Here is a 23624-nt window from a genome sequence, read left to right on the forward strand (position 1 = left end):
CCCGCCCTTCGTTATTTACAGTGTATTTATTATAATTTTATTTTATTATATATTTTATATATTTTTTTAATTTAATCCTTTTAGGGAGTTTCCCAGACAAATATTTAGAACGGTGGTCCCCATACCATCAATCCCCATACATATAAGCTACTCTTCCCTCCCGTCGTTCCTCGTGGACCTTGAATTCCTTCTCATTCCAGCTTTCTACTTCCTGCCCGTTTTGACCTGTTTCATTTCTTTTCCCTCACTTATCGAGCTTCTTCTTACCGTCCAGACCCGACTCAATCCTCATCCATGGAGCCGGTGGAAAGGAAGCTAGAGATTGGCTCCCGTAGCTATCCTAAGATGCCCCTCACGCAACAGCGTCCCTCTGGAGAGCCACCCCGCCTGAAAGCTACACCTAAGGACGAACTCCACGATCTCCTCTGTGTGGGCTTTGGACCGGCTTCGCTGGCTATTGCAATTGCTCTTCACGATGCCATGGATCCTTGCCTGAACAAGACCACTCCCAATTCCAATTGGCAGCCCAAGGTCTGCTTCCTAGAGCGACAGAAACAATTCGCGTGGCACTCTGGCATGCTGGTTCCCGGTTCAAAGATGCAGATTTCCTTCATCAAGGATCTGGCAACCATGCGGGATCCCCGCAGCAGCTTTACTTTCCTCAACTATCTTCACCAGAAAGACCGTCTGATTCACTTCACTAACCTGAGCACCTTTCTCCCGGCTCGGATGGAGTTTGAAGACTATATGCGGTGGTGTGCGCAGAGGTTTGCACATGTGGTGAGCTACGGTGAAGAAGTTGTCGAAGTGACCCCCGGGAAGACAAACCCGAGTAGCACGCTCGTGGACTTCTTTACGGTCAAATCACGGAACTTAGAGACGGGCGAGATCTCTACCAGGATGGCACGCAAGGTTGTCGTTGCCATTGGTGGTACTGCGAAGCTGCCCAAGGAGTTACCCCAGGACCCAAGGATTATGCATTCATCCAAGTACTGTACTACTTTACCTGCCATGCTAAAGGACAGCCGAGAGGCCTACAACATTGCTGTACTGGGAAGTGGTCAAAGTGCCGCGGAAATCTTCCACGACGTCCAAAAACGCTACCCGAACTCGAAGACGACGCTGATTATGCGAGACACTGCTATGCGACCTAGTGATGATTCACCATTGTAAGTGGATGTCTTTGGAGCTCATCGCTACAACAAGGGTAACAATAACTAACAAGGAGAATGTAGTGTTAACGAGGTCTTCAACCCCGAACGGGTCGATAAGTTCTTCGGTCTTTCCCCTGCCGAACGCCAGCGCTCCCTCACGGCTGACAAGGCGACCAACTATAGCGTCGTCCGACTTGAGTTGATTGAGCAGATCTTCAATGACATGTACCTACAGAGGGTCCAAAATCCTGATGAAACACAATGGCAACATCGCATCCTCCCTGGCCGCAAGATCACCCGAGTTGAGCATTACGGACCTCGTAGGCGGATGCGGCTTCATGTTCGGGCTGTCAAAGACGAGAAGGACAGCCTTGTTGGCAACGGCAAGGAAACATTGGAGGTGGACGCACTTATGGTGGCTACAGGCTACAACCGCAATGCGCACGAGCAATTATTGAAGAGCTTACAGCACTTGCGCCCCGCAGGCCAGGAAGACTGGACTCCCAACAGGGAATATCGTGTTGAGCTGGATCCGAGCAAGGTTAACGCGCAGGCTGGAATCTGGCTACAGGGTTGCAACGAGCAAACGCATGGACTGAGTGACAGTCTGTTGTCCATCTTAGCATCACGCAGTGGCGAGATGGTAAACTCGATCTTCGGAGGCGAGTTTGCGGGAACAACGGTGCCGGACACCACCCACATCCGCGCTATGCTATAAAGGAAGACATAGTCCTATGAATTAAGAGTATGTTGAGTCCAAGATATCTTGGAACAGCTTCTTTTACGCGTTTTAGGCGCTAAAGAAGATTGTTCTCAAACGAAAGGGTGAGCCGAAGATCGACACCAGGGACAAAATGAGAGCAAAAAAGAAAAAAAAAAATGGAAGGAAAGGGGAACATACCAGAACAATTATTCCACTGGTATACGATATTTCATTTGTTGGATACCTGTTCTATTATGCATAGACTATATATGACACTACATTTGTTTTTATATGTTTGTTTGGCTATGTAGCTATGAAGTATTTTGCAAGAAATGTACAAAGATAGAAGCAAAACACGATATCATTGTAATATTAAAGATTCCAACCCGAATTCTGCCAAGGGGTGTCTTAAACAGTGGATTGGCCACAAAGTTACCTCCGGCGCAGGCCCGCTGGTGCCATGTTCATTGGTCATTGTGGGGTATTCATTACAGCACAGAACACCCAGAAAACATCCGGAACTCGGGAAAGAGGATGACTAGATGATACAGAATATTACAGGATTATCATTAGTAGAAAAATTATGTTTTTGTAAAGAGAAAAAGAACGTCTAGTTTATAAGATAAAAACAATAAACAGAAAAGAAAAATGCAAAGGAAGAGAGGAAGGAGGGTGGGGGGTAGACCAGAAAAAAAGAAAAAGACTTTGGTTGAGGTGGACATTTTGATGACGCCTGATAATCTGATCAGATAAAAAATTTTCGTTATCAGATGGCGCCATTCCACAAATACGAATCAGTCCCATCAGCTGGAAATTAACAAAGACTATTAACCACGGCTGAGGCTGGCGCGCCTCCGGCTCTTTTCTCCCACGTCTTTATTTGGGCTCGCCCGATGCCAAGGAGCCACCCACCAGATAAGAAAAGCCAGAGAAAGTAGGCCCCACTGATTGATTACGACGAGTAATGAGTGGGGGGTTATCTTAGGGAATTGTTATTTGAACCTCACGTTAAGCCTATATAGGGAAGTTAAGCGAGTCATATAATTGAAAAGCACGCTAGTAAAGCCCTTTCAAATTCAGCTTATATACTCCGTAATATCCTATACAAACCAACATAGATTAGTATATTATACAAAGAAAATAGTTTTTTAAACACTTGCTTCTACTATAATAGTATACTAGTTTATTGCTAAGGTTCTCCTATTTATTACATAGATCAGGTAGGTAGCGAGGCTACTATATATTGTTGAAAAGGCAATAGATATAGACACTGACATTGCTATTCAGCCGCTTTTAGAGAGAGGGCCCGGGGAGGGGAGAAGGGGAGTTCTATATTCCTATTCTGGAATAGTCCCGCTGAACTAGGGGCATAGTATTATGCCTTCCTATATAGGCTTAACGTGAGGTCCAAATAACAATTCCCTTATTTTATTCCCCTTTATGTGCGATGGACCTGCAGAAGTGTTATTCTTTTTGTTCTTTTTACTCTTACACTTAGCCGCCTCTTCAAATATAAATACAACTTCTCTTTGGCTCTTGGCTATGGCATTGATTCACTTTAGTCACTCGCTCTCTAATAACTAGCTCATGTAAGGTACGCTCGCTTATTTTGACTTGGGTTCCGAGGTCTTTTGCACGAGAATACACCCTAAACTGCTTGGTAACCGATTGATTATTGATTGATAATTTAATGCGGATCCTCAGTTCCCACCTACCATGCCTCTGGACCCATTTTCCTCCAGCCATTCCCGACCTGGAACTAAATTACTCAATCATTCGATCGTTTATGGAAATGTGAGGAATTTTACACATCATCATGCCACCCACATCTGCCTCGGAGAACATCACCTGTCTCAGATATTCCGATGATGATCACATTTTTCTATACAGTATGAAACGGAGGTGTACATGGACAAAGTCGGCCCAAAGTGACAACGCCGATCACATCCTCGTTATAGACCAGAATTTCCGGCATTATGTTTCACTCTGGGGAAGGGGACTGTCTTTCTCTCTCTCTCTCTCTCTCTCTCTCTCTCTCTGTGTGTGTGTGTGTGTGTGTATTATTTTTTATCTATTCATTTGAGTTTAATCATTTCCCCTCTTACCTTGATTATTATTATTATTATTATTATTTTTTAGGCTCATCCTTCTTCACTTCTTCCCCTTCCGCTTGTTTTGTTGCAGGTCTCGCTTGGTTGCGACCCGGTAAATGGCTAGCTCCTTGGCTGCGTGGTTGACTAGTAGCTACGGAGTATGCGCATATTCCAGACCAGCCCATCTACAACTTCGACAAGGATGATCATAGGCACAGTAATGTCAGGTACGGTCAGGGACTGCGCTACGGAGGAGTAGTAAGGCTGATAGTGATGTTTCAGGCGAGTCGATTACACGGCCGTCGTACTTGGTTCTGGATCATACTTCCAACCATGGATAAAGCGCATCAGATAAGACAATATAAGCATGAAACTTCATCTAATCAATCTAAGCGAGCAGCAAGCCAGACCCAGGATTTCCTCGCGGACTGGTAACCGTTATTTCAAGTAATGACAACCGAAGAACAGTGGGAATCAGATAAAAATTTCTGTTTTAGAACCTCCTTCCGAGATAAGATCTTAGTGCGACAAATTGACTTTGCGCTAAAGCTGGGTTTTCTTGCGACATCGGATGTTTCGGCTCCGTGTATATAAGTATGGTATGTATACGTTACAGACGGGTATGGTTGAAATGAACCTAGGTATGGAACTTAACCTATCCGGGATTGATCAAGGATGATTCTCCCTGACCAATGGTAGACCACTTGGGCGTTTTAACCATGCATCAGCTTCGGATTGTCGGTAGGGTGGCAGTTGATGGAGGTGAGAGCGGTTGTAATAACCGATCGATCGCACTTGTGCTGCAGGCAATAGATTGAATAGGAGGGCCCTTGATTATATAGGTAAATGTTAATCTATCCTCGTTGAATTGCGCCGAGGAACGTGGCTCTCTACGAGGAAAAGCTGCAGACCTGCGTACCTGCGTACTAGTAGTAGTCTGTCCTAGATTTGTGGCTCTCACCCGTGCACAATTGAATGAACTATACTGGACCAGACTCCCTCCTCCAGTATTCACGTCTCCCCGTTTTGCCATGACGTGCATAAATATTGGCATCTGGCCCTAACCATGGGTTTAAAGAGTTATGTCTGCTCTGTTATCCCTTAGCCCTTAGGTTGATATGAGAACAGTCTAGGCTGTGGTGAACTTTGCGCAAGTATATCAGTTATAAGTATTATAAGTTGTTTGCTTCAACGCTGAGCTGTTCACAGTTGTATTGCTTACACTACAGAGTAAAATCAACAGACCCGTCCGCTTAAGTAATTGACCTCGTCCTAAACCAACCGGACGCTATCATAAGCAGTACGTTAAGATGTTTCAACGCAAATTGATTTTTCTGTTACACAGCTCGCACCAATATCAAAGGAAACCGGATAGGATTTATTCTTAACGGGAGCAGATTAAATAGAAGCTGGCTCGGCTCGGCTCAGCAAAGTCTCTATAACGGAAAGCACGACATGAAATAGTTAAGCACAACATAATACAAGGAAAGTAAAGGAGTAAATAGGTACACCCTCCATGAACATTTGACCCAACCAGGCGTATCAATGCAGTGTCGTCCAAAATCATAATACTTGCGCTTGAAGAATGCAGTGCTTCTAGAACCGGTCGCAGGAACACATACTAGGATCTGGCCATCCACCAACGAAAACTCATGCTTAGACACCTTGTTCCGGGTCTTCAACTGCTACACTGCGGTACCCACCACCACTATGCATCCGGGACGGAGTCTCATACATGCGGTTGTAGTTGATCACTTCACCACCGAGCATAGCCGCGCCTGGTTCTCGTTTTCCAAAGTACGGAGCTGGGTCACACCAGAAATCTCGACAATTAGTGACAACGCCCCGCGAGAACGGATTTTTGGGTCGGACAGCACGTGGGCCGTCACGTAGCCCATCTCGCGCAGTAGCAAAGAATGTATCTATACCAAGAAGAGATGACCATTGCTGCAAACAACCATGTTTCCGATGGCGAGGAGCACCCCGGGCAAGGGCGGGATTTGGACCTTGGCCAGAAGACGTTAGGCCGGCAGCATTGAGGGACGTTGTCCCAGCCGCTACTGCAGAGGCAAAAGCCCGTGAGCTAGGATAGCTTCGGTCAACCGAGTGTCCTCTCATGTTCTCATATGTCGTCTGATTACGAGAAATTTGGACCATCTGGACAGCAACGAGCATGGTGACCCAGACCAGCTGAATGCATACCCATAGGTCGAGAACAAGAGTAAACGTATCACGGAGTACAAAGTCACAAAGAGATTCGTTAATGATGTTACACTGGGGCTGCGCGGGGGCTGGCAAGCTGTTGATATCTAACAATTCTGGTTAGGTTGCTTATCCGAATGAAGAGGCAAGTGGAAACTTACAATTAAAGGTTAGCTGCACGAAAAGGACAATACCAACCTCCAAGCAGGTAATATATAGAACGAAATGGCGCAGGTTATTGGCCCCGACGCAGTTATCAATCCAGGGACAATGGCTGTTTGGGTTTAGCACGTGGCTTGCACAGGCGGCCAAGTAAATACTCACTGGTCATGTTTCGCAACGCAGCGCGCACAGCGTTTGCAATGCTTGCTCCGCAAGGGTCTTCGGACCATGCAACTAACACAGAAATTTTCTTCGTCAAACTTCCACTGATCGAAGAGCTCCGTAATGACTGCTTTTTGTTGGTTTCTACTGTCAAGCTTTGGAACGAACCCAGGGTCTTCAACCATTGAGTATATGTAGAAATAAGTTGTCAGGAGGAAAAATATAGCAAAAAGCCCATTAAGTATGGGAGATGTAGAGTAGGTCACTAGAAATCCATTAATGTTTAGTAAGACTCCTCACAGGATAACCGAGAGTTCCTAAAACAAGACCTACCCGGCAGTACGTAAAAGACGTATCTGAAGCCCACCCAAAATAGGGAGCCTGCAAAAACGCCGGATAAATAAGGCTAAATTGCAAATCAACAACAGCACAATAGCCTTTGAGGCAGCCCAAACTTACCGTTTTTTGCAGAATCCGATATTCGGAAGGACCTTGGCTGGCGGCCTTCTGCGCTATCCACTGTAGCCCGAAGACGGTCACAAGCATCATTGGAAGAGCAGCGTAGACGACCATACTGCTCAGTATCCACACGGCCGCGAAAACAATGGCGAAAGGCCAGAGGAAAAAGAACTTGGACATTAAGCTCTTGTTACGTACCCAAGAAGTCAGTCCAGAAGAGGAAACCTTCACATTCCCATCGAAGTCATAACCATATTCATCCAACGCACGATACCACACGCGCGTGGTATTCATCTCCCCGGCCACTACTGCCGGCGTTTTACCATCCCTGGTCTTTGCAAACTTATCCGCGCCATACTCGATCAATTTTAGAACACAGGGTAAGGACCCTTTCACGAGGGCCCAATGGAGGGGAGTAAGCCCGCTCTCATCGACAGCATTGGCATTCGCGCCCCATCGCAGGAATAAATCTACCAAGGCAGGATACCCTTTGTAAGCGGCCCACATCAAGCCAGTATGTCCTTGTTGGTCGACGACATCCACCGGTATTTCTTGGTGCAGAAGTAGCACCAGTAAGAAGGCATTTCCGTCGATAGTAGCCAGGTGAAGAATGTTGTAGCCTTGGACATCGGTAAGGAGAGGGTCGGCGCCCTGTTGAAGCAGAAGGTGGACGATATAGTAATGACACCGTTGGGCTGCCCACATCGCTGGTGTAGCTACAGATTCGCCTCCTTTTGCATTGACGTCGGCACCGGAGTCTAGTAAGAACTTGCACATGGCGTACTGGTTGTTGATCGCAGCCCACTAGAAGAAGAGCCATTAGGTCAGTAAATGTTCTAAACGCTGATACCACATGCATGAAAGGCACCAAAGTCGATCGAGTTACGCACATGTAATGGGGTGATCCCTTCCTCATCCTTATGATTGGCGCTGAACTTCTTCTCGTCGAATAATCTTTGCATAGCAGAAACCTCCCCTATCCGGGCAATCTGCATGATATCTTCACCAAGGGGGATTGATCCCCTGGTAGCTCCACGCTCTGAGTTCATTGTCTTAAGCTCAACACTGGCATCTTCCTGGGTAACCTTTGGAGGGATGGCTCGGCCTTTGCCGCCGAATGCGGAGGGTGGACTCGAACCCAGGGTTGCAAAATAGCCGTTGGTGTGTGTTCCTGTCGAAGAATTCCCGGAGGACATTTCTGTTTACAATCCCCGGAAGATCGTTTCAAGAGGGGGGGCGCCTGTAATGGTCCTTGGAGGTGGAAGAAAGCGTGACAAACTAATTTGTTGCACGGGGAAACTCGTTCGGCGGTGACTGGTTCTCTCTCCACACAATCTAAAGAAGCATTGCTGAATCAAAACAAATAAACAGTCTATTAATTGATAAAACTGCCCAGGGATATGCGGCAATCTGTGATGCAAATACCGGAGGTTTTGACAAGGAGACAAAAAAGAAAACGAGAAAGAATATACTAGAGACGTGAAGGGTGAGGCTGCTTCTTTTTCTTTGGTCGGGGAAAACTCTCCGCGGACACTAACAAATCACTGGCTCGCGGAGTACGGAGTTCAAAAGTAATTAATGCTTTTATTTGCTCGACTGTCAATATTTTTGATTCTCAGGAATACTTGGAAATAACTTTTCTCTGTCCATCGATAAACGGTCTAGGACTGTGCGTATCTGCTTTTGAATCCCATTAATTATAACAAAACCGAATTACTCAGCCATAAGAGTTGGTGGGAAATAAAAGATATTGATTGAATTAGGCAACCGCATTGTGATGCTACCGGGGCAGTATTTGGATAGGCTAACCATACAACATGGATCCCATGGATATCTCGAAAGCCATCGGTCTACATACAATAACAGCAAATTCATGCACGGAGCTGGTAGCATTAGTATACTAACTGGCAATATCACCGTAGTAGCCGACATTCTTTTCAAGAGCCCTTGCCTGATTGGTGAGCATAGAAACATCAACTCGCAATTCAAAATCAGCCAGAAAGCAAAAGCTAATCTCGAGCTTCGAAAGTTCGCGTTCGGTCACTCCGCCAACCTTCGCAATGCGACTATGAGGATAACTAAGATCTTCCAGCGCTTTCATCGCTACTCGAAGACCAGCAAGGACCAGACGATGCATGTTTCTATGGTTCAGTGATATAGTTCTTTCGACAGTAACCATTCGGGTAAGATACATGCTTGTAGCAAGATAGACGGCCGTTGACATTGGGCAGTAACGATGAAGCCGCAGGAGGTAGTCCTTTAATGCGATCGAAGGCACGCGCTTTGAGAGAAACCTCTTAGAAAGTATGCCCAGTTGGATAAGATCGCGTCCCGCATCATTATAGCCTGCAGGGCAACAATGTATCTCAGTACCGCTTACGGGGGTGGCTTCCCCACTGGACACGCTATCACCTTGAGCCCTGTCCTTGGCTAGGGGAATAGCATCTACCCGACAGTCGTCCAGGTCGTCAATGGTCTGCTTAGCAAGCAGTTCGATATAAACGCAGAGCAGTCCCAATGCTGAAGCTGGCGGCATTTGATCGATATCTTCGCTCTTCAAGGCACCTTCCTTATCCTCTCTCGCGGGTCCCAGATCGGACTGTGTCCACCGAGAAACTACGTCCGACTGCGGATCATGAATTGCTCCACCCTCGGAGCTGTACCCCGTCATTGCGACAAGCTGTAGACTTTTGATGGGATGGATGTAGTAACGCGGAGTGATACACCTAGCCTACAGGTGTATACCAAGCAGTCGGATGGGCATGGCATTGTGGGACTAAGCCCAGGGTACAAACATTACTATGCCGGCACTGGGTTGAGTTGAGTTGTAAAGAGATGGCACGTAGGTGTCTAGGGAAACAACTTGAAGGGAGGAGGGGTAAGACCGAGTGCCTATATTCAAGCCACGTAGGTGGGGTATGATAAACAAAACTCATGTATAGGCGTGAAAAATTAACATAACAAACCCATCCACAGGGCTTTGGTCAATGCATGGGCAATTTCCTTGTTGTGGGAGTTCAGTTGTTCAGTTCATTCCGGGTTTATTTCACGACTGCACGTGTATTCTAAACCTTTGAAGTGATCGAAGCATCTGGCTAAGGGAGACCTGTGGTGCAGAATGAGGGATTTTGACTGATACGTACGGAGTACGGAGTACATCCCAGGACCAGGATTAATTAAGTTTAAGGAATCACATGATAACCGGCTGTCCCTCGATCTTGGACATTCTGGGTTGATATAGACCGCAGCCCCAAGCTTCGAGGTGAAACTGAAACTTGCAAGGCATATTTAACTGCGCGGAATGATAAAAAAGTGACCAAAATTATTTACCAACAGTGTAATTAGATTGATGGACACGCGAGCTGCCATAGTTCAACGACCTAAAAAATACTACCATTGGGAAACCTGCCGCCCGCCAAACCCAAATGTCAAGGAAAACCTCTCATTAATTGAATATCCAGACAATTCCAGACCACTGATGCCATGCAACATACTGTCTGCAACCCGTCCAACGCGCCCTGCCGTGGGATAAAGATAAAAATAACCCTCGTCAATGACAGCCGTATTGTCGGCTGCCTCTATCGTAAATTATCCGCTCGTCAGGTCGCCGGGTATAGCGGAGCCAGCCACTTTGTGACTTCATATCGCGCAGTAAACCCTCCCGGCTATGTCTCCTCCACGCTTCTTTGCGTATGCGCTCCGCTGCTTCTGACATTCGACGGTTACCAACATGGATAATATGAGGCTGAGTACGCTCGCTAGATGCACTTATTCTTCGACAACGTTCCTTGAACGGCCTTTCCAGTGAACTAAGGCGGTAGGTTGTACCACTATCCGCTGTGCCATAGTCCCTGTTGGGGCCACTGACGGGGGGGCTGTGGCGATAGGATCGAACGTGGTGACGCTCTCGTTCTCTGTCTCTAGTCTCTCTGGCCCTGTTGGTGTTCTTCACGTACTCTACGTCGCGCGCGAAACGCACCTTTCGGTGGTCCGGACTGCGGGCCCGCTCTTCACAGGGACTGTTGCGATGATGATTATGGATTTCAAGGATACTGGCCTCCCGTCTAGGGTGCTCGTGCTCAGAGATCAGCTTCATGTCCCTCGGTTCGCGAGAGCCTCCGGACGTCCGCCATGATCGAGGGTAGTGAGGAGAGACATCAGCCCCATCTGCTACAATGTCCGATCCAAAACGGTCCCTAGTCGGGGACCGGATTAATCGTTTCTTTGGAGGAGGGGACCACAGAGCCCTTCGCTGTGCGCGCCTTTCATTTTCAGTCTTTCCGACAACGAGCATCTCGCGGGATCGATGGCGCCCTCTTGGCCTACATAGACTTCCTCTATCTGAGTCTATGCTAACTTCATCAGAGCTTGATTCCCACTCCACTTCCGATTCAGCTTCTGAATCTTGATCTGATTCTGCAGTCCTATCAAGAAACGGAAAGCGAAATCTTAGCGGCCGGCTTCGCATTGGCGATGATGTTCTTATGAAAGTATTCGAGGACACTTTTGCCTGCCTTGGCTTTCTCGGCTCGATGGTTGTGTATCGAGTTGGATCCATCATGAGTGGACTCTTCGGCTGGGCATTTCGAAGATAGAGAACCGCAGGGCTCCGTCTTAGAGGGTGGCTGCAAGTGCCTGTGCCAAAGACGCGGGTCCGAATGAACTTTTTGGTTCGAACTTCCATCGGACAAGCATATCAATCTTTTAGCAAAACGCGCCTTGGTATTTTGAGATAGCTAAAGGGCTCGAAGATGGCCACAGAATGGGATATGGAGTGTTGGAGGGCAGCGGAGCAACTGCTGGTTTTAGATAAGCTAGGAATGTTAAGTATAATGACCCTAACGCCCTCTGAGCATAAAGGGCTACTATAATAAATAAACAATCTCCTGAGACAAAGGACAGGCGAGAAAAAGAAACAGATGCTGCATATCATTGGTGCTGATTAGGAGGATATGAACAAGCAACCCATGGACAAGAGATCAGTGACCAGAGTCATGGGTTCTGCGCTCCTGATTATTGGGCGTATTTCATTTTGGGAAGCAAAGAGGGGGATAAGGAGGAATGATAAATATAAATATGTATAAAGGGCGCTGACTTTCTGAGGTCTTTGTATAGATAAAACGATGAGCAGTGCCCCTTTCTCGTCGCCCACGAAACATCACAAGTTAACAAAGAAGAGAGAACACTACCCGTGGTCGAAATCATAAGGAGAGGTGAACGAGACACTTCATACTGGGACATAAGGATGGAATCAGTGCCATTATTAAGGCAATGCTACTGCCAAATTGTGGATATAAAGAGCCTTGTAGTAATATCTTGCAGCCTAATATATCTATCAATCGCGGCTGCATTTGCTAAAAGTTCCTATATCAACACTATGTAACGGGGTAAGAATGAGGCAGCGGACTTCATAGTGGTCATTGTGGCCATCGCAGGTGCGTCTGGTTAGCAGTCACAGGACATACTACAAGTCAGGTGGGCAGGTAAGGCAGAGAAAAGCAAAAAGGCAAAGACAACAATAATCCCGTCATGAGTAGAAGAAGGGAAATATCGTCAACGGAAGAGATTACATCACACAAGTTAGTTGGGGATGAAGCTCTCTTCTGTCCTTCTTCATTCCTTTGTGATGGGTTGCCGATATGGGAGGACTCAAAATACATGGGCTGCGGCAACACGTATGCATGACTTGCAGGATTGATTTCCTAGCTACTAGTAGTGAATTCACGGGCATCTAGGGCACCCATCAAAGTATTCTATGGAATACTAGCCTTCAATATACCATCTGGACAATAGCCGCGTGATATAACTATGTGGCACAGGACTATATCATAAATCTCCCTATTACCCGCCACAGGGAGAGGCGCTGTCCATTATCCATCAATAACGAATAACTAAACCCAGGGGAATGAAGATTCACAATCTTTTGCTAGTTTATTTATTTTCTTTCATTCGGTCTTTTCTTTAAAACAGAAAGAGAGAAAATAATAAAAAAAATAATTTAAAGGAACAAGAAAGGGACAAGCCAAAGACAGCCACTACGTAGTTGATTAACACCTGCAAGACTCTGCAAGCTTCCTTTTCATCTCGTAGTCATTACCATACAAGTTTCCTATTCGAGGTCGTGGTCAAACACTGGATGCTTTATGTCAACCCCCACCTTTCAAAGAACGTCTCTTGGCTTTTGTCACGTTGAAATACTATGCCAAGGTCGAGCATTTCAACCCCTTTTTGTACATGCTCTAATTTTAGTTGAAGGTCAGAGAGCTCGGCCTCATGGATATCACTCGTGAGTAAAGTCTGAACGTGTGAATTGACGTTTAACGAGGACGAAAGAAGCCGGGTTGCCTGATCACCCGAGATCATTTCGGTCACCAGAGGCGCATCTGCGGCAATGCCATAATTCTGCAGACAATCGAACATGTGATGTTTCGCGTCAAAAAGCACATCGATGCCCACATTACCTTCTTCAGGCTGGAACACCGACTCGGAAGATAAGCCTGTGCGGCGCAAGACAGCGGCCAGGGCATGGGACTCGGAAACCGAATCGATGCGTTTCGCGGAAGGCGTGTATGCCAACGTTGGTAGGATCGAACGTCTTATAATATCCTCTCGTCTTGGTACAGATATTTCAGAAAACCGATTACCTACTTTGGTTCGATACGTGGTATTGAAAGTTTCGAGAGTCCCACAGAACGACTCGCGATCTTGCAGGGATTTGGTGAGACGTTCCGTAGATAACGTCATCACAGCGACCAGGTCTAAGATCTATACCTGGTTAGCCAATGTAAACGTGGTCGATGGTTGACTTACATAGTTGAGTTTCTTGTGGGAAGCAATGTGCCACTGGTCGTGGTGGTTTTGGAGAGCGCGTGATATAGGCGCGGTGTATTGTTGCTTGGCATACATTTCAGCCAGCATGTCAATCTCCGGATACAGGGACTCCAGTTCTCCTTCCAATGCGACCATAACTTCATCCGCAGCACCGTTAAGGTTCTGATTGGCCTTTAATTGACCGTCTCGGAGGTTCTCCAAGTAAACTCGATCGAGCCGACATCGTATTTCTTCGGCAAGACAATCGGCGAGTATCGTGCTTATCTCGGAGGTCCGTTTTACTACAGAGGCATCATCTCCAGTAGACCCCATACCAGATCCAAGCCGCTCTAGGTCCACTAGTGTTCTATCGTCCTCCTTTAGCCAAGCAGCGAGAGTTGACAATATCCTTTTACTATCCACTGCTGTGTTCTCTGATTCGATTTTCAAGGCCGCTGTCACTTCCTGAGCCAATTCAATAGACTACAAGCATATAAATCAGCTAAGCATCTTGGTTTAAGATCGAGGGCGATCACTACCACGGCATTCGTGCTTTGCCTTTCTGATTTGTATCTCTGACGCAGGTGTTCTATACCGGTGCTGCGTCTGACTTCTCGTTCGCTTTTTCGGCGAAGCTCTTTATCTATACTGTCGCATTGGGATGCTAAAATCTGTTTTTGTTTTTGGATCATAGCGGTTGAAGCTTTCAACGAGTCAATCGCCTTCCGAATATCTTCATCGAGCAACGGTCGGTCCGCATTCGTATCGGGGTTGTCAATTATATTCTGTAAAGAGCCGGTGCTTTCGAGTTTTGTATACCTATTTGTATAGTCAATACTTTGCATGTTAACATTTGACTATACGGAAGGTTGTTAAAGGAAGTCTGCGCACACACAAGGTGAGCTCCTCTTGGGATAGAAGAGTATCATGGTTCAGGTGCTCCATCACCCATTTTTCGTTCACGGCAGCTTCTTTCCCATCAGTGAAAGCTGATTCAACCTCGGCATATTTCAATGGAATATCACGATCCTTTAAGGCGATAATCAGAATATTCGTTTGGTCGTTTAACTGACTCATTTTTGGGTTTGGTGTGTTAATCTGTTGTCTGGGTAGAGAGACGTCGGGGTGCCGTCACCGCTTTTTAATTTGTCGGCATGGATTAACTAAATGATCTATCCAACTTCTAATATATGACCAGCTACGTAAGTTTGAGGTACCTTCAACTGGCCACTCGCAGAATAACCCTAATATCTTATCGTCTATTATTATTTAGTGTTGCATCTATATAATTTGTGCGATATAAAGATGACCCGTACCCGTAGAAGATGCGCAGCACTTCCTCACTCCAGATAAATTACTTCCCACTAAGAATTGCAAGGAGGTTTAGTCCATTATGAAAATGTGCACGGTCATGCCTCATGGTGGATGGATGCTCCCTCGGGCTCAATTTGGGGGTAATACCATGTAGTGACCGCAATGATCACATATATAAGCACACAGAGACCTCCCTCGAGCCAGTTGGACTTGCCGTCCCGCAAGAAGTTTCCAACGACGAGAATGGATAATACTACCAAGACAATCATAAAGATCTCAAAATTGAGACCCATTTCCTTACCAAGTCCCCAGCCGACGAGGACCGCCAGTGGAGCATTTAGCAAAGCGGTCTGGATAGATGGACCGAGACAGTGGAAGAGTGCAAAGTTAATTTGGTTGTCCCTGCGAAGAGTCAGGCGATGATGACCTCACCCTTGATAATATTTGAGTGTAGTATTGCACTTACCAGGCTTCATCAATAGCAGTCAAATGCTCTGCTGCTTTCTCTACCAGGGGAACAAGAATTAGACCCATGAAATTATCGGAAACGCCTCTTTCATGGACAATATGTTCGATTTCCTGGACCAAGAAAACGGCAGACATGCAGACACATGCGATAGATACTGAGATGGCCACGAAGCATTCGACTAGCGTAAGCTTTGCGCGCTTCATTTCCTCTTCCCGATCTTCATCCTTATGTTCATCTAGTTCAAGGACCTCGTCAAATATGCTGTGATGGCTATGTAGGTTGTAAACCAGGTACCTGAGAACGGAAGTGAGTAAGGTGGTATGCCACGACGTTTGACTATGCGAACTCACATCAGAAAAGCGACCAGAAGGATAACGGCAGTGGCCCTGCTAATCACCAAAGTAGAATGAGACAGGACTTCATTGGTAATAGTTGTTTTAGAGCTGTTAGCGCTTAGCGCCGAAAAGAAAGCACTCGGAATCAACAGACCGAAGCCGGCAACCAGGAGGAGCCCCGTGCCCACCTCGCTCACGGCCTCATGGAACGACTGGTGCTCACGCCCCATGCCTCCAAAGAAAAAGCACAGGCCTAGACAAAGCAAAAGATTTGCCAACACAGAACCGAGGATCGCTGCCTGAATGACAGGAATCAGGTTGCCGTTATTGTCATTATGTATCAGAACCATAAAAAGGACAATTTCTACCACCGAGCTCAACGTTGTCTCCAACAGAACCCCGAAAACCTTGGGTAACTTCTTCGCGAGCTCCCCTCCTGCGAACCCAAGCAAGTTTGCCGAGGGAACCATTGCAATATAATTGAGGGCAAAGATCCAGACATGAAGATCGGGCCGAGCAAAGTGGATGACGATAGCCGCTGGAACAAACGGCCAGAGAACATTTACCAGCATTGACAGGGTACAAGTACTCTTCAAGCACACCCGGAAGAAGTGAATTGGATGAATTCCGCTTCGACCGCTCTCACCAGCTGTATCTATACGGAACAGTCTATTGCGGCGAAGGGAAGCCTTCTCGTTATGTGTGGGGAGTAGGGAACCATCGTGTGAGCCCGTCGGCTGAGCGATTCTCAACCCTTCGTTGCCCTGTCCCTCTCCTTGTGTAGCGGGCAATTTCTCTATGCTATCCATGATCACCCAGAGTGTTAACTGCTTGTTTCAGAAATAAGAAATATGATAACTGTTGCGTAGCTGTTGGGCTGTTTGGGCCTTTTGGGCCTTTTGAGATGTGGCCAACAAAGATGCCGCAGGAAAGGAAACGAAAAGGAGAAGAAGAAAGATAAATGGAAGGGTTATTGAGACAAAGAGGCACAAACACGTCCAGAAAAATGATATATTATAGCATGTTTAATAGATGCTCTTGGAACAAAAAGTGGAGAGGAAACTCAACGGGTGAGAGATGGGATAGTAAATTAGAAGAAAACAAACACTGGTGTTGGTTGCACCCTCAGCACCAAACAGAGGATTGTTTTAAGGTTTATGGAGCCGTGCTTCTTCAATTCTTTTTCTTCTTTCCCTTTTTAAGAGTCGATGTGGTGGGATGCCATCAAAACTCCGTGGCCAAGGAAAGAAGAGGAGAGAATAAGTAAATTAAGATTTGGTGGACAAAAAGAAGATTTGGTGTCACTCAACCCTACGGTGCTTGACCAGCTTGGTAAGACGTAGTTAAAACTCTCCAGAATTTTCAATTCAACCAAATCCAGAGCCCCCTGAAACTAGTATCTACCGAAGGAGGCGCAGACGATGGATCGGTGATTGATGTGGTGAGGCCTTTCTTGGCACGCCAATGCGTATACATGCTATCGAATCACTGGATGAGATTTAGTGGCTCTCAGAGGGTCTGTAACCACTTGAGCCGCCCCGTTGCAGCTGAACTAATTGTATACCTAAGTCGACCACGTATTACGGAGTCGTTCATGCTGATGTAGAAAGAGAATAATTGATTCTCAGGTACTTGAGGACACTCAAGTGACAGATTTAATTTAGAATTTACTTGAGATAGACAGCAGATTGCATGTACAAAGAGAGTTCCCTTATTTGAAGTTTGAGTTGTCATGGAGCCAGACCTAGTGGAGGATAAATCCCTTATGGAGAAATGGAGACAAACAAATCTATCCATTGGGTGAGGAGCAGTTACTCCACCCATAATTTCTGATACACAGCCACGTATGCAGTGTATTGTGTGCTTAGTACTGGCTTTACAAAGTTGATTAACTCAGAAGGCCCAAAATTTACCTTAACCCACCCCACCAAAAAAAAAAGAGAGAGAGAGAAGAAAACAAAACACAACCAAACAAAACAAAAAAAAGAGAAAATAAGGAGCGGGTGATGGAGATTGATCCGTACTGAGCCTAATTCAAGCAGCAAGGAAAATCCGCAATCTCTAATTTTATACTAACTCTAAGTGGCATGTCATGTAGGCAACTTAACAAACATCTAGGAGTGTAATGTCTTCTTTCTTTATCCAATAATGTGCAGCATAGGGTTGATTCAAAGGATTGGAAACTGCCACATATATGGATGTGTGAATAATATAACTATTCGTCTAGATTCTACCAAGTTAGATTGATAAAAGGAAGGATGGTCTGGACCAAGCTTAATTTTAACCTTCTAAACAAGCATGTGGTTGGTAACGAATCACGATTGGTCACACTGGACAGATAGAAATCTACCTAGGAGGGGCAAAGGAGATCAAAACAAGACAACTAGTACGTACACATAAAATGCCACTGCTATATATGCGACGTACTACTCACACCACAAGATACATCCATGGATTTGTCTATAATACACTATATCAACAACGTATGTAGAGAAACAATGCTACCAATAGCATATCATATGAGAACGACTTCTACGTACTGTCTTAAATGTGGCGGCAACGGTTACCTTCGGGCGGGGTGTGTAACATCTTACGAGATTTTTTCTTTCTCCTTGTTGAACCTTTCCCCAATTTTTTTCCTCTTTTTCCTTCCTCTTTTTTGCCTCCCTTTACTTCTCTTCCCTTCTTTTTGTTTTCTTCCTTTCCCTTTGGCCTGAATTCGATTGCTAGACATTGTCCAAATCCCCACCAAAATGTCTTGCATTACAACGCCAGCCATTCCTCCGGTGGCTCTTGAATCAATCACTCAGCACATTGGCAACACGCCCCTCGTACGCTTAAATAGACTTCCACGTAGCCTTGGGATTGAGGCAACTGTCTATGCGAAATTGGAATACTTCAATGCCGGAGGAAGTGTGAAAGATAGGATTGCTCTGCGCATGATCGAAGAGGCTGAACGATCGGGGCGCATAAAACCTGGTGATACTCTCATCGAACCCACTAGCGGTAACACGTAGGTCTATCACCAAGCTTGTTTGTTTCCTACATAATATCTTTTGCTAATAGCTAAATCAGTGGAATTGGTTTGGCGCTCGTCGGCGCTGTAAAGGGTAGGCCATCGTCTGCTGAATGATACATGCCAGATTGTTAACTCTCTCTGTGGCTTATGGCAGGATACAAGACCATAATTACTCTCCCGGAGAAGATGTCAGCTGAGAAGGTAGCCGTACTGAAAGCGTTGAATGCAACCATCATCCGAACTCCTAATGAAGCTGCGTACGATTCACCGGAATCTCACATCGGTGTCGCCAAGCGTCTTGAGAAGGAACTCCCGAACGCGCATATCCTGGACCAATATGGTAACGAAAATAACCCGCTGGCCCACGAATTGGGTACAGCGGAAGAAGTCTGGACACAGACCAAGGGCCAAATCAAGGCCATTGTCGCCGGCGCAGGAACTGGTGGAACAATCACTGGACTGTCTCGGGGCCTGAAGAAGCATAACCCCGATATCAAGGTTATTGCAGCTGACCCTCATGGTTCCATCTTAGCTTTGCCGCCTTCACTAAACGAAGACCATGTAAACGAACCATACAAGGTCGAAGGAATTGGGTATGATTTCATTCCCCAAGTGCTCGACCAGCAGGCCGTGGACCAGTGGTACAAAACTGGAGATAAAGATTCATTCCAGTACTCTCGGCGGTTAATTGCTGAAGAGGGCCTCCTTGTAGGAGGAAGCAGTGGGAGCGCCATATCAGCTCTGGCGCAAGCGGCAAAGGACTACAACTTCGGGAAGGATGATGTAATTGTTGTCATTTTGCCTGACAGCATCAGAAGCTATTTAACTAAGGTCATTGAACTTACCACTGTTTGGTTGAGAACTTATTGCGCTAACTAATATCAGTTTGCTGACGATGACTGGCTTGCTGCTAATGGACTCCTGACATCCCCCCCGGTCGAAGCTGCGGACCTGCCCTCAACACTGCAGCCACATGAACAAAATGATGACTTCGCTGGATCAAGGGTCAGGTCGCTGAGGTTAAAGCCCATCACAACCGTCCAGTCCAATATCCCTTGTGAAACTGCCATCGAAATGATGCGAGATCGCGGATTCGACCAACTGCCAGTGCTTGCACCTTCTGGCAAGAAGCTCGTGGGACTAGTAACTCTAGGGAACGTTCTGAGTCGGCTCACCCACGGACGTGCTACTGGGAAGAGCCCTGTGTCAGATGTTATGTTCAACTTCAGTAAAATCTCCGAGGTAGTCACTGACCCGAGAGATATGGGATTGACCAGTTCCACGCCAGAAAAAGCGAATAGCTCGGAGCCCCCGGTTAAAGACCGGAAATTTGTGGAAATCACTATGGACACACCACTCAGCGTATTGAATCGCTTCTTCGAATGGAACAGTGCAGCGGTCGTTACTGAGAGGGATGAACAAGGAGTGATGAGACCAGTGGCAGTTGCAACAAAGGTCGATCTACTTACATGGATGCTTCATCATAAGGACGAATCGGCATAATATAGTGTCTCCTCGAGCTATGCATAATAGTATACTTGAAGCCCGAGACTGGAAATTGTCAATGCTACGTTTTCTTATGTTCTGTGTTTTTTCCTTCTTTGCTTCGTCACGCCAAGTATAGCGTCTATTCTATCGATGTGGTGTCATTTATGCGACGAATAGAGGGGAAACATCTTACGAATATAGGATGCTTAGTACCAGACTCTATTCCAACCAGGCATATCCAAAACCATCTTACGTTAACATTAGAGATTCGTAGAGTATCCTGGTAGTGATAGAATAGTGACCTCAATGGCAAAATCACGGACTCTATGTATGTCTGACGTATGGGTATCGAACCCGGTATAATTACTGTGGATTTAGCTTTCGTTTTTCCACAGCCACCCATCTCGGCCGTGTAAAATGTCTGGCTTTTTTACCTATCGGCAATTCTCCCTATATGACACCCCCTCCTTGGCTAACAAAGTGGCTGTTGTAACGGTAAGTGTGAAAATCAGTCCACACAAATAAAACTCACTTTGTCCCCCTTGGCTCGTTTTTGGGCTGGGGGGGACCCACAGCGCTTAACGCTGACCAGTTTCTTACCCAGGGTGGTCAAGCGGGCATAGGAAAGGGCAAGCAACAGCTTTTCCAGTATTTCACCGCATCCACTAACCAGAGTTGTGGGTGTCGATCTAGAAATAACTGCGCAGCTCCTTCTGCATAGAATCCAGAGGGTTTACGTGCTTGCCCGAAGCCATGATAAGTATCTACGAGCGCAGGAGGAATGGCAGCGTCGTACTGGTGGTTCCCTGGGGAAAGGTGATACGAGAGTCCAGTTCATTCAATGCGACCTCACAGATATAGTGGCTACCAGGGATGCAGCCAATGAACTCAAGCACAGAACTGACAGGCTTGATATCATAATATGCAATGCCGGTACGTCTGGACCCTCCACTCTTCCTTTGGCCCATCCCCAATCGACGGAACTTACCCCGTCGCTCTGTATACCCACCTATATATAACAGATTATTTGTTGATATTCCAACATCCGCAAAAGCCATTGGTGTATCAACCGAGTATAAACGATCGCCGCAGGGTATTGAACAGGTATTTGCTTCGAATTGCGTTGGCCATCAGGTGTTGGCAACCAATCTGCTGCCCCTCATGAAGCGTACTATCACCCAGGGCAAGGCTAGCAATGGGCGGATTGCGGTAGCTAGTTCGTCTATGCACACATTTTGCCGTGAGCTCAACCTCGACCTTCTTACCTCACCCACTCGCCCTAAGCCAGCATATATCGACGGTGTGTGGCGTTATGCTCGCGCGAAACTAGGGAATATACTCTTCGCAAGGGAGCTAAGCCTTCGGTTGATGCAAGAAGAGGATCCGGCAAGTAGCAAGATTTACGTTAATGCCTTTTTCCCGGGTAATATCGTTACCGATCAGTGGAGTGTTTGGGATGAGTATGTCGGAAAAGCCCTGGGTTCCCTCCTTAGGCGCCTATTCTCAATCATTGGTCAGAGCTTGGAGGATGGTGCTGCAAATGCAATTTATTTAGCCGCGAGTCCAAAGGTAATATCAGACAGCACCCATGGTCAGTACTTCATTCCTATCGCAAAGTCGTACAAGACAACTGCCATTGCTAGCGATATGAAACTTGCTCGTGATCTTTGGGTAAGCCCTGGCCTTCTCCCCCATTACGAATGCTTCCTATTTCGCTCAGTGTTCCTTCCCACATGATAGATCACTACTTACTTTGTGGTCTTATCTACCCACAGGATTGGATAGAGGCCAAAGCGGCAGACGCTGTAGGCCCCGAAGAATAAGACGAAACCCGTATCGTCGATGGTTAGATGTCATATTAGTTTCCAAGTCAATTTTCTAAATCATTATAGCAGCATCCTAAGATTAATATCCAGGTGCGCTAGCCTAGTTTGTTCTTTACTTATGTAGCATAGAAACCGTTCGCGCATTTCAGGTCGAGAACATATTGTAAATTCGTAACAAAGGCGGCAGCTTCGGTCACAGACACTGGCCAACCCACTCTTCCCACTTCCTGACACCAGACCCAAGGTCACTCCCCTCCTCACCCTTAACAGCGCCGCCGACAACATCAACTCTCACGCCGACTTCGTCCTCCAAGAGTTTGAAGCTGAATGTATCCTGCGCATCACTGCTACCTAGAATATCATCATCACCGTCACCCATACTAGTATCAACGCTGGCATCCATGAGGCTCTTGCTCTTGGACTTGCGTATTTTATCGATTTCAGCTTCTAACTTCTCCAGCACAGAGCCAGGTGGCAGAGCCGTGAAAAGGTCTTGCTTATTGGCAGCCACAAGGATCGGGATCTCCGAGGCTACCTTAAGAGACGACTTGCCTTTATTCAATGCCCGTTTTTGAAGAATAAGAAGGACGTCATAGAGATATGAGGCTGTATCGCGCAACACTTCAACATCAGAAAGAGCGGCGGTGTCAACAGTAAAGATGACCCCACGTAATTTGGATTTCGAGTCTTTCGAGTCTGACATGGAGGAAAGTTGCGATATACCGTGAGGTCCCCGTAGTTTGCCATGGCCAGGTGTATCTCTCACACGGTATTTGACAGGGTTTCTGGATGCGTCCTTCAAGGATGGATCATTGACCGACCGGTAGCGATTTGAGGCAGTAGGGACGGAGGCGGGAAGGCTGACAGTTGTTAGAATTGAGGTTTGAGAAGTATGCGTGAGCTGAGTCTGCTTCTTCGCAAGAGGCAACGATTTCGCTTCAAGCTATCAAAGTCACAGGATAACGTATCAGCATCCGTCTTCACCACCCATAGGTCTTTTGATAGATTTGTGGACGTGGCAATTAAGCTGAATAGGCTTACCAGGGACAAGAGAGCAGTTTTGCCTGCTCCGCTGGGTCCAAGCAGTAAGAAGTTGCTAGATGGCGGGGAGGCAACGGTTTGATAGAAAATCAGATGCAGTAATATTGGCAGACCGAATGCAACAAATGCGGTAATAGCGATAGCGATAGGATTTCCATCGAGCAGACCAGTAGCAATGCCGCCGATTGATCTCCAATCTGCGTGACTCTCCATCTCGGCGGATAAGATGGATGATGGGAATGACCTGAGGAGTGCCTCCAACAAGACGGGTGAGGAATAGCCAGGTAGTAGAGAGCCAAGCTAGAATGGTGGATTAGTAGTAGTAAAAGTAATAAATTAATGTTATTTTCCGCAGGTTAGCTAATAATAATTTAACTACATAAGCTA

The 23624-nt window shown here is 46.5% G+C and overlaps 8 protein-coding genes across 8 annotated transcripts; 3 read left to right on the forward strand and 5 right to left on the reverse strand.

The window, feature by feature from the left end:
- The first annotated feature begins 152 nt into the window (after positions 1 to 152).
- On the forward strand, positions 153 to 1998 carry BDV38DRAFT_264402 (L-ornithine N(5)-monooxygenase). The gene is made up of 2 exons (XM_032056278.1): positions 153 to 1169; positions 1236 to 1998. Exons 1-2 carry the CDS (start codon positions 295 to 297, stop codon positions 1870 to 1872), a joined length of 1512 nt encoding a protein of 503 aa, XP_031907462.1. The 5' UTR covers positions 153 to 294; the 3' UTR covers positions 1873 to 1998.
- Positions 1999 to 5139: 3141 nt separating this feature from the next.
- On the reverse strand, positions 5140 to 8617 carry BDV38DRAFT_264403 (ankyrin repeat domain-containing DHHC palmitoyltransferase family protein). Its single transcript, XM_032056279.1, has 6 exons — positions 7826 to 8617; positions 6936 to 7739; positions 6810 to 6882; positions 6477 to 6741; positions 6314 to 6426; positions 5140 to 6259 (listed from the first exon to the last, which is right to left on the reverse strand). The coding sequence occupies exons 1-6, from the start codon at positions 8129 to 8131 to the stop codon at positions 5607 to 5609; spliced, it is 2214 nt and encodes a 737-aa protein (XP_031907463.1). The 5' UTR covers positions 8132 to 8617; the 3' UTR covers positions 5140 to 5606.
- On the reverse strand, positions 8607 to 10068 carry BDV38DRAFT_264408 (putative cyclin-dependent protein kinase complex component). The gene has a single exon (XM_032056280.1). It carries the CDS (start codon positions 9604 to 9606, stop codon positions 8836 to 8838), a length of 771 nt encoding a protein of 256 aa, XP_031907464.1. The 5' UTR covers positions 9607 to 10068; the 3' UTR covers positions 8607 to 8835.
- On the reverse strand, positions 10058 to 12291 carry BDV38DRAFT_264411 (putative RNA binding protein). Its single transcript, XM_032056281.1, has one exon. It carries the CDS (start codon positions 11617 to 11619, stop codon positions 10486 to 10488), a length of 1134 nt encoding a protein of 377 aa, XP_031907465.1. The 5' UTR covers positions 11620 to 12291; the 3' UTR covers positions 10058 to 10485.
- A 785-nt stretch (positions 12292 to 13076) lies between these two features.
- BDV38DRAFT_275957 (hydrogen/calcium exchanger domain-containing protein) lies at positions 13077 to 16333 on the reverse strand (the record flags this gene model as incomplete). Its single annotated transcript, XM_032058121.1, has 7 exons — positions 13077 to 13700; positions 13746 to 14228; positions 14285 to 14564; positions 14641 to 14817; positions 15207 to 15461; positions 15526 to 15822; positions 15879 to 16333. 7 exons carry the CDS (start codon positions 16331 to 16333, stop codon positions 13077 to 13079), a joined length of 2571 nt encoding a protein of 856 aa, XP_031907466.1.
- Positions 16334 to 18440: 2107 nt separating this feature from the next.
- On the forward strand, positions 18441 to 20841 carry BDV38DRAFT_21372 (cystathionine beta-synthase CYS4). The gene is made up of 4 exons (XM_032052665.1): positions 18441 to 18876; positions 18939 to 18973; positions 19025 to 19713; positions 19768 to 20841. Exons 1-4 carry the CDS (start codon positions 18617 to 18619, stop codon positions 20383 to 20385), a joined length of 1602 nt encoding a protein of 533 aa, XP_031907467.1. The 5' UTR covers positions 18441 to 18616; the 3' UTR covers positions 20386 to 20841.
- On the forward strand, positions 20842 to 22291 carry BDV38DRAFT_21346 (putative short chain dehydrogenase/reductase). Its single transcript, XM_032052659.1, has 2 exons — positions 20842 to 22041; positions 22146 to 22291. Exons 1-2 carry the CDS (start codon positions 21298 to 21300, stop codon positions 22191 to 22193), a joined length of 792 nt encoding a protein of 263 aa, XP_031907468.1. The 5' UTR covers positions 20842 to 21297; the 3' UTR covers positions 22194 to 22291.
- Positions 22213 to 23599, reverse strand: BDV38DRAFT_264429 (signal recognition particle receptor subunit beta). Its single transcript, XM_032056282.1, has 2 exons — positions 23238 to 23599; positions 22213 to 23139 (listed from the first exon to the last, which is right to left on the reverse strand). Exons 1-2 carry the CDS (start codon positions 23448 to 23450, stop codon positions 22390 to 22392), a joined length of 963 nt encoding a protein of 320 aa, XP_031907469.1. The 5' UTR covers positions 23451 to 23599; the 3' UTR covers positions 22213 to 22389.
- Between the last annotated feature and the right edge of the window lie 25 nt (positions 23600 to 23624).

Source organism: Aspergillus pseudotamarii (assembly GCF_009193445.1).
Source record: "Aspergillus pseudotamarii strain CBS 117625 unplaced genomic scaffold BDV38scaffold_111, whole genome shotgun sequence".
NCBI lineage: Eukaryota > Fungi > Ascomycota > Eurotiomycetes > Eurotiales > Aspergillaceae > Aspergillus > Aspergillus pseudotamarii.

What these genes read in the sequence shown, in the direction of transcription:
- BDV38DRAFT_264402 (XM_032056278.1), top strand. Translation starts at nt 295, where the DNA reads ATGGAGCCGGTGGAAAGGAAGCTAGAGATTGGCTCCCGTAGCTATCCT. An exon ending in CCTAGTGATGATTCACCATT is followed by an intron (nt 1,170 to 1,235) that starts GTAAGTGGATGT and finishes AGGAGAATGTAG; the next exon opens with TGTTAACGAGGTCTTCAACC.
- BDV38DRAFT_264403 (XM_032056279.1), bottom strand. Translation starts at nt 8,131, where the DNA reads ATGTCCTCCGGGAATTCTTCGACAGGAACACACACCAACGGCTATTTT. An exon ending in ATCGGATTCTGCAAAAAACG is followed by an intron (nt 6,883 to 6,935) that starts GTAAGTTTGGGC and finishes TTTGCAATTTAG; the next exon opens with CCTTATTTATCCGGCGTTTT. An exon ending in CGTCTTTTACGTACTGCCGG is followed by an intron (nt 6,742 to 6,809) that starts GTAGGTCTTGTT and finishes ATGGATTTCTAG; the next exon opens with TGACCTACTCTACATCTCCC.
- BDV38DRAFT_264408 (XM_032056280.1), bottom strand. Translation starts at nt 9,606, where the DNA reads ATGACGGGGTACAGCTCCGAGGGTGGAGCAATTCATGATCCGCAGTCG.
- BDV38DRAFT_264411 (XM_032056281.1), bottom strand. Translation starts at nt 11,619, where the DNA reads ATGGAAGTTCGAACCAAAAAGTTCATTCGGACCCGCGTCTTTGGCACA.
- BDV38DRAFT_21372 (XM_032052665.1), top strand. Translation starts at nt 18,617, where the DNA reads ATGTCTTGCATTACAACGCCAGCCATTCCTCCGGTGGCTCTTGAATCA. An exon ending in GAACCCACTAGCGGTAACAC is followed by an intron (nt 18,877 to 18,938) that starts GTAGGTCTATCA and finishes TAGCTAAATCAG; the next exon opens with TGGAATTGGTTTGGCGCTCG. An exon ending in TCAGAAGCTATTTAACTAAG is followed by an intron (nt 19,714 to 19,767) that starts GTCATTGAACTT and finishes AACTAATATCAG; the next exon opens with TTTGCTGACGATGACTGGCT.
- BDV38DRAFT_21346 (XM_032052659.1), top strand. Translation starts at nt 21,298, where the DNA reads ATGCCGGTACGTCTGGACCCTCCACTCTTCCTTTGGCCCATCCCCAAT. An exon ending in AACTTGCTCGTGATCTTTGG is followed by an intron (nt 22,042 to 22,145) that starts GTAAGCCCTGGC and finishes ATCTACCCACAG; the next exon opens with GATTGGATAGAGGCCAAAGC.
- BDV38DRAFT_264429 (XM_032056282.1), bottom strand. Translation starts at nt 23,450, where the DNA reads ATGGAGAGTCACGCAGATTGGAGATCAATCGGCGGCATTGCTACTGGT. An exon ending in AAACTGCTCTCTTGTCCCTG is followed by an intron (nt 23,140 to 23,237) that starts GTAAGCCTATTC and finishes TGACTTTGATAG; the next exon opens with CTTGAAGCGAAATCGTTGCC.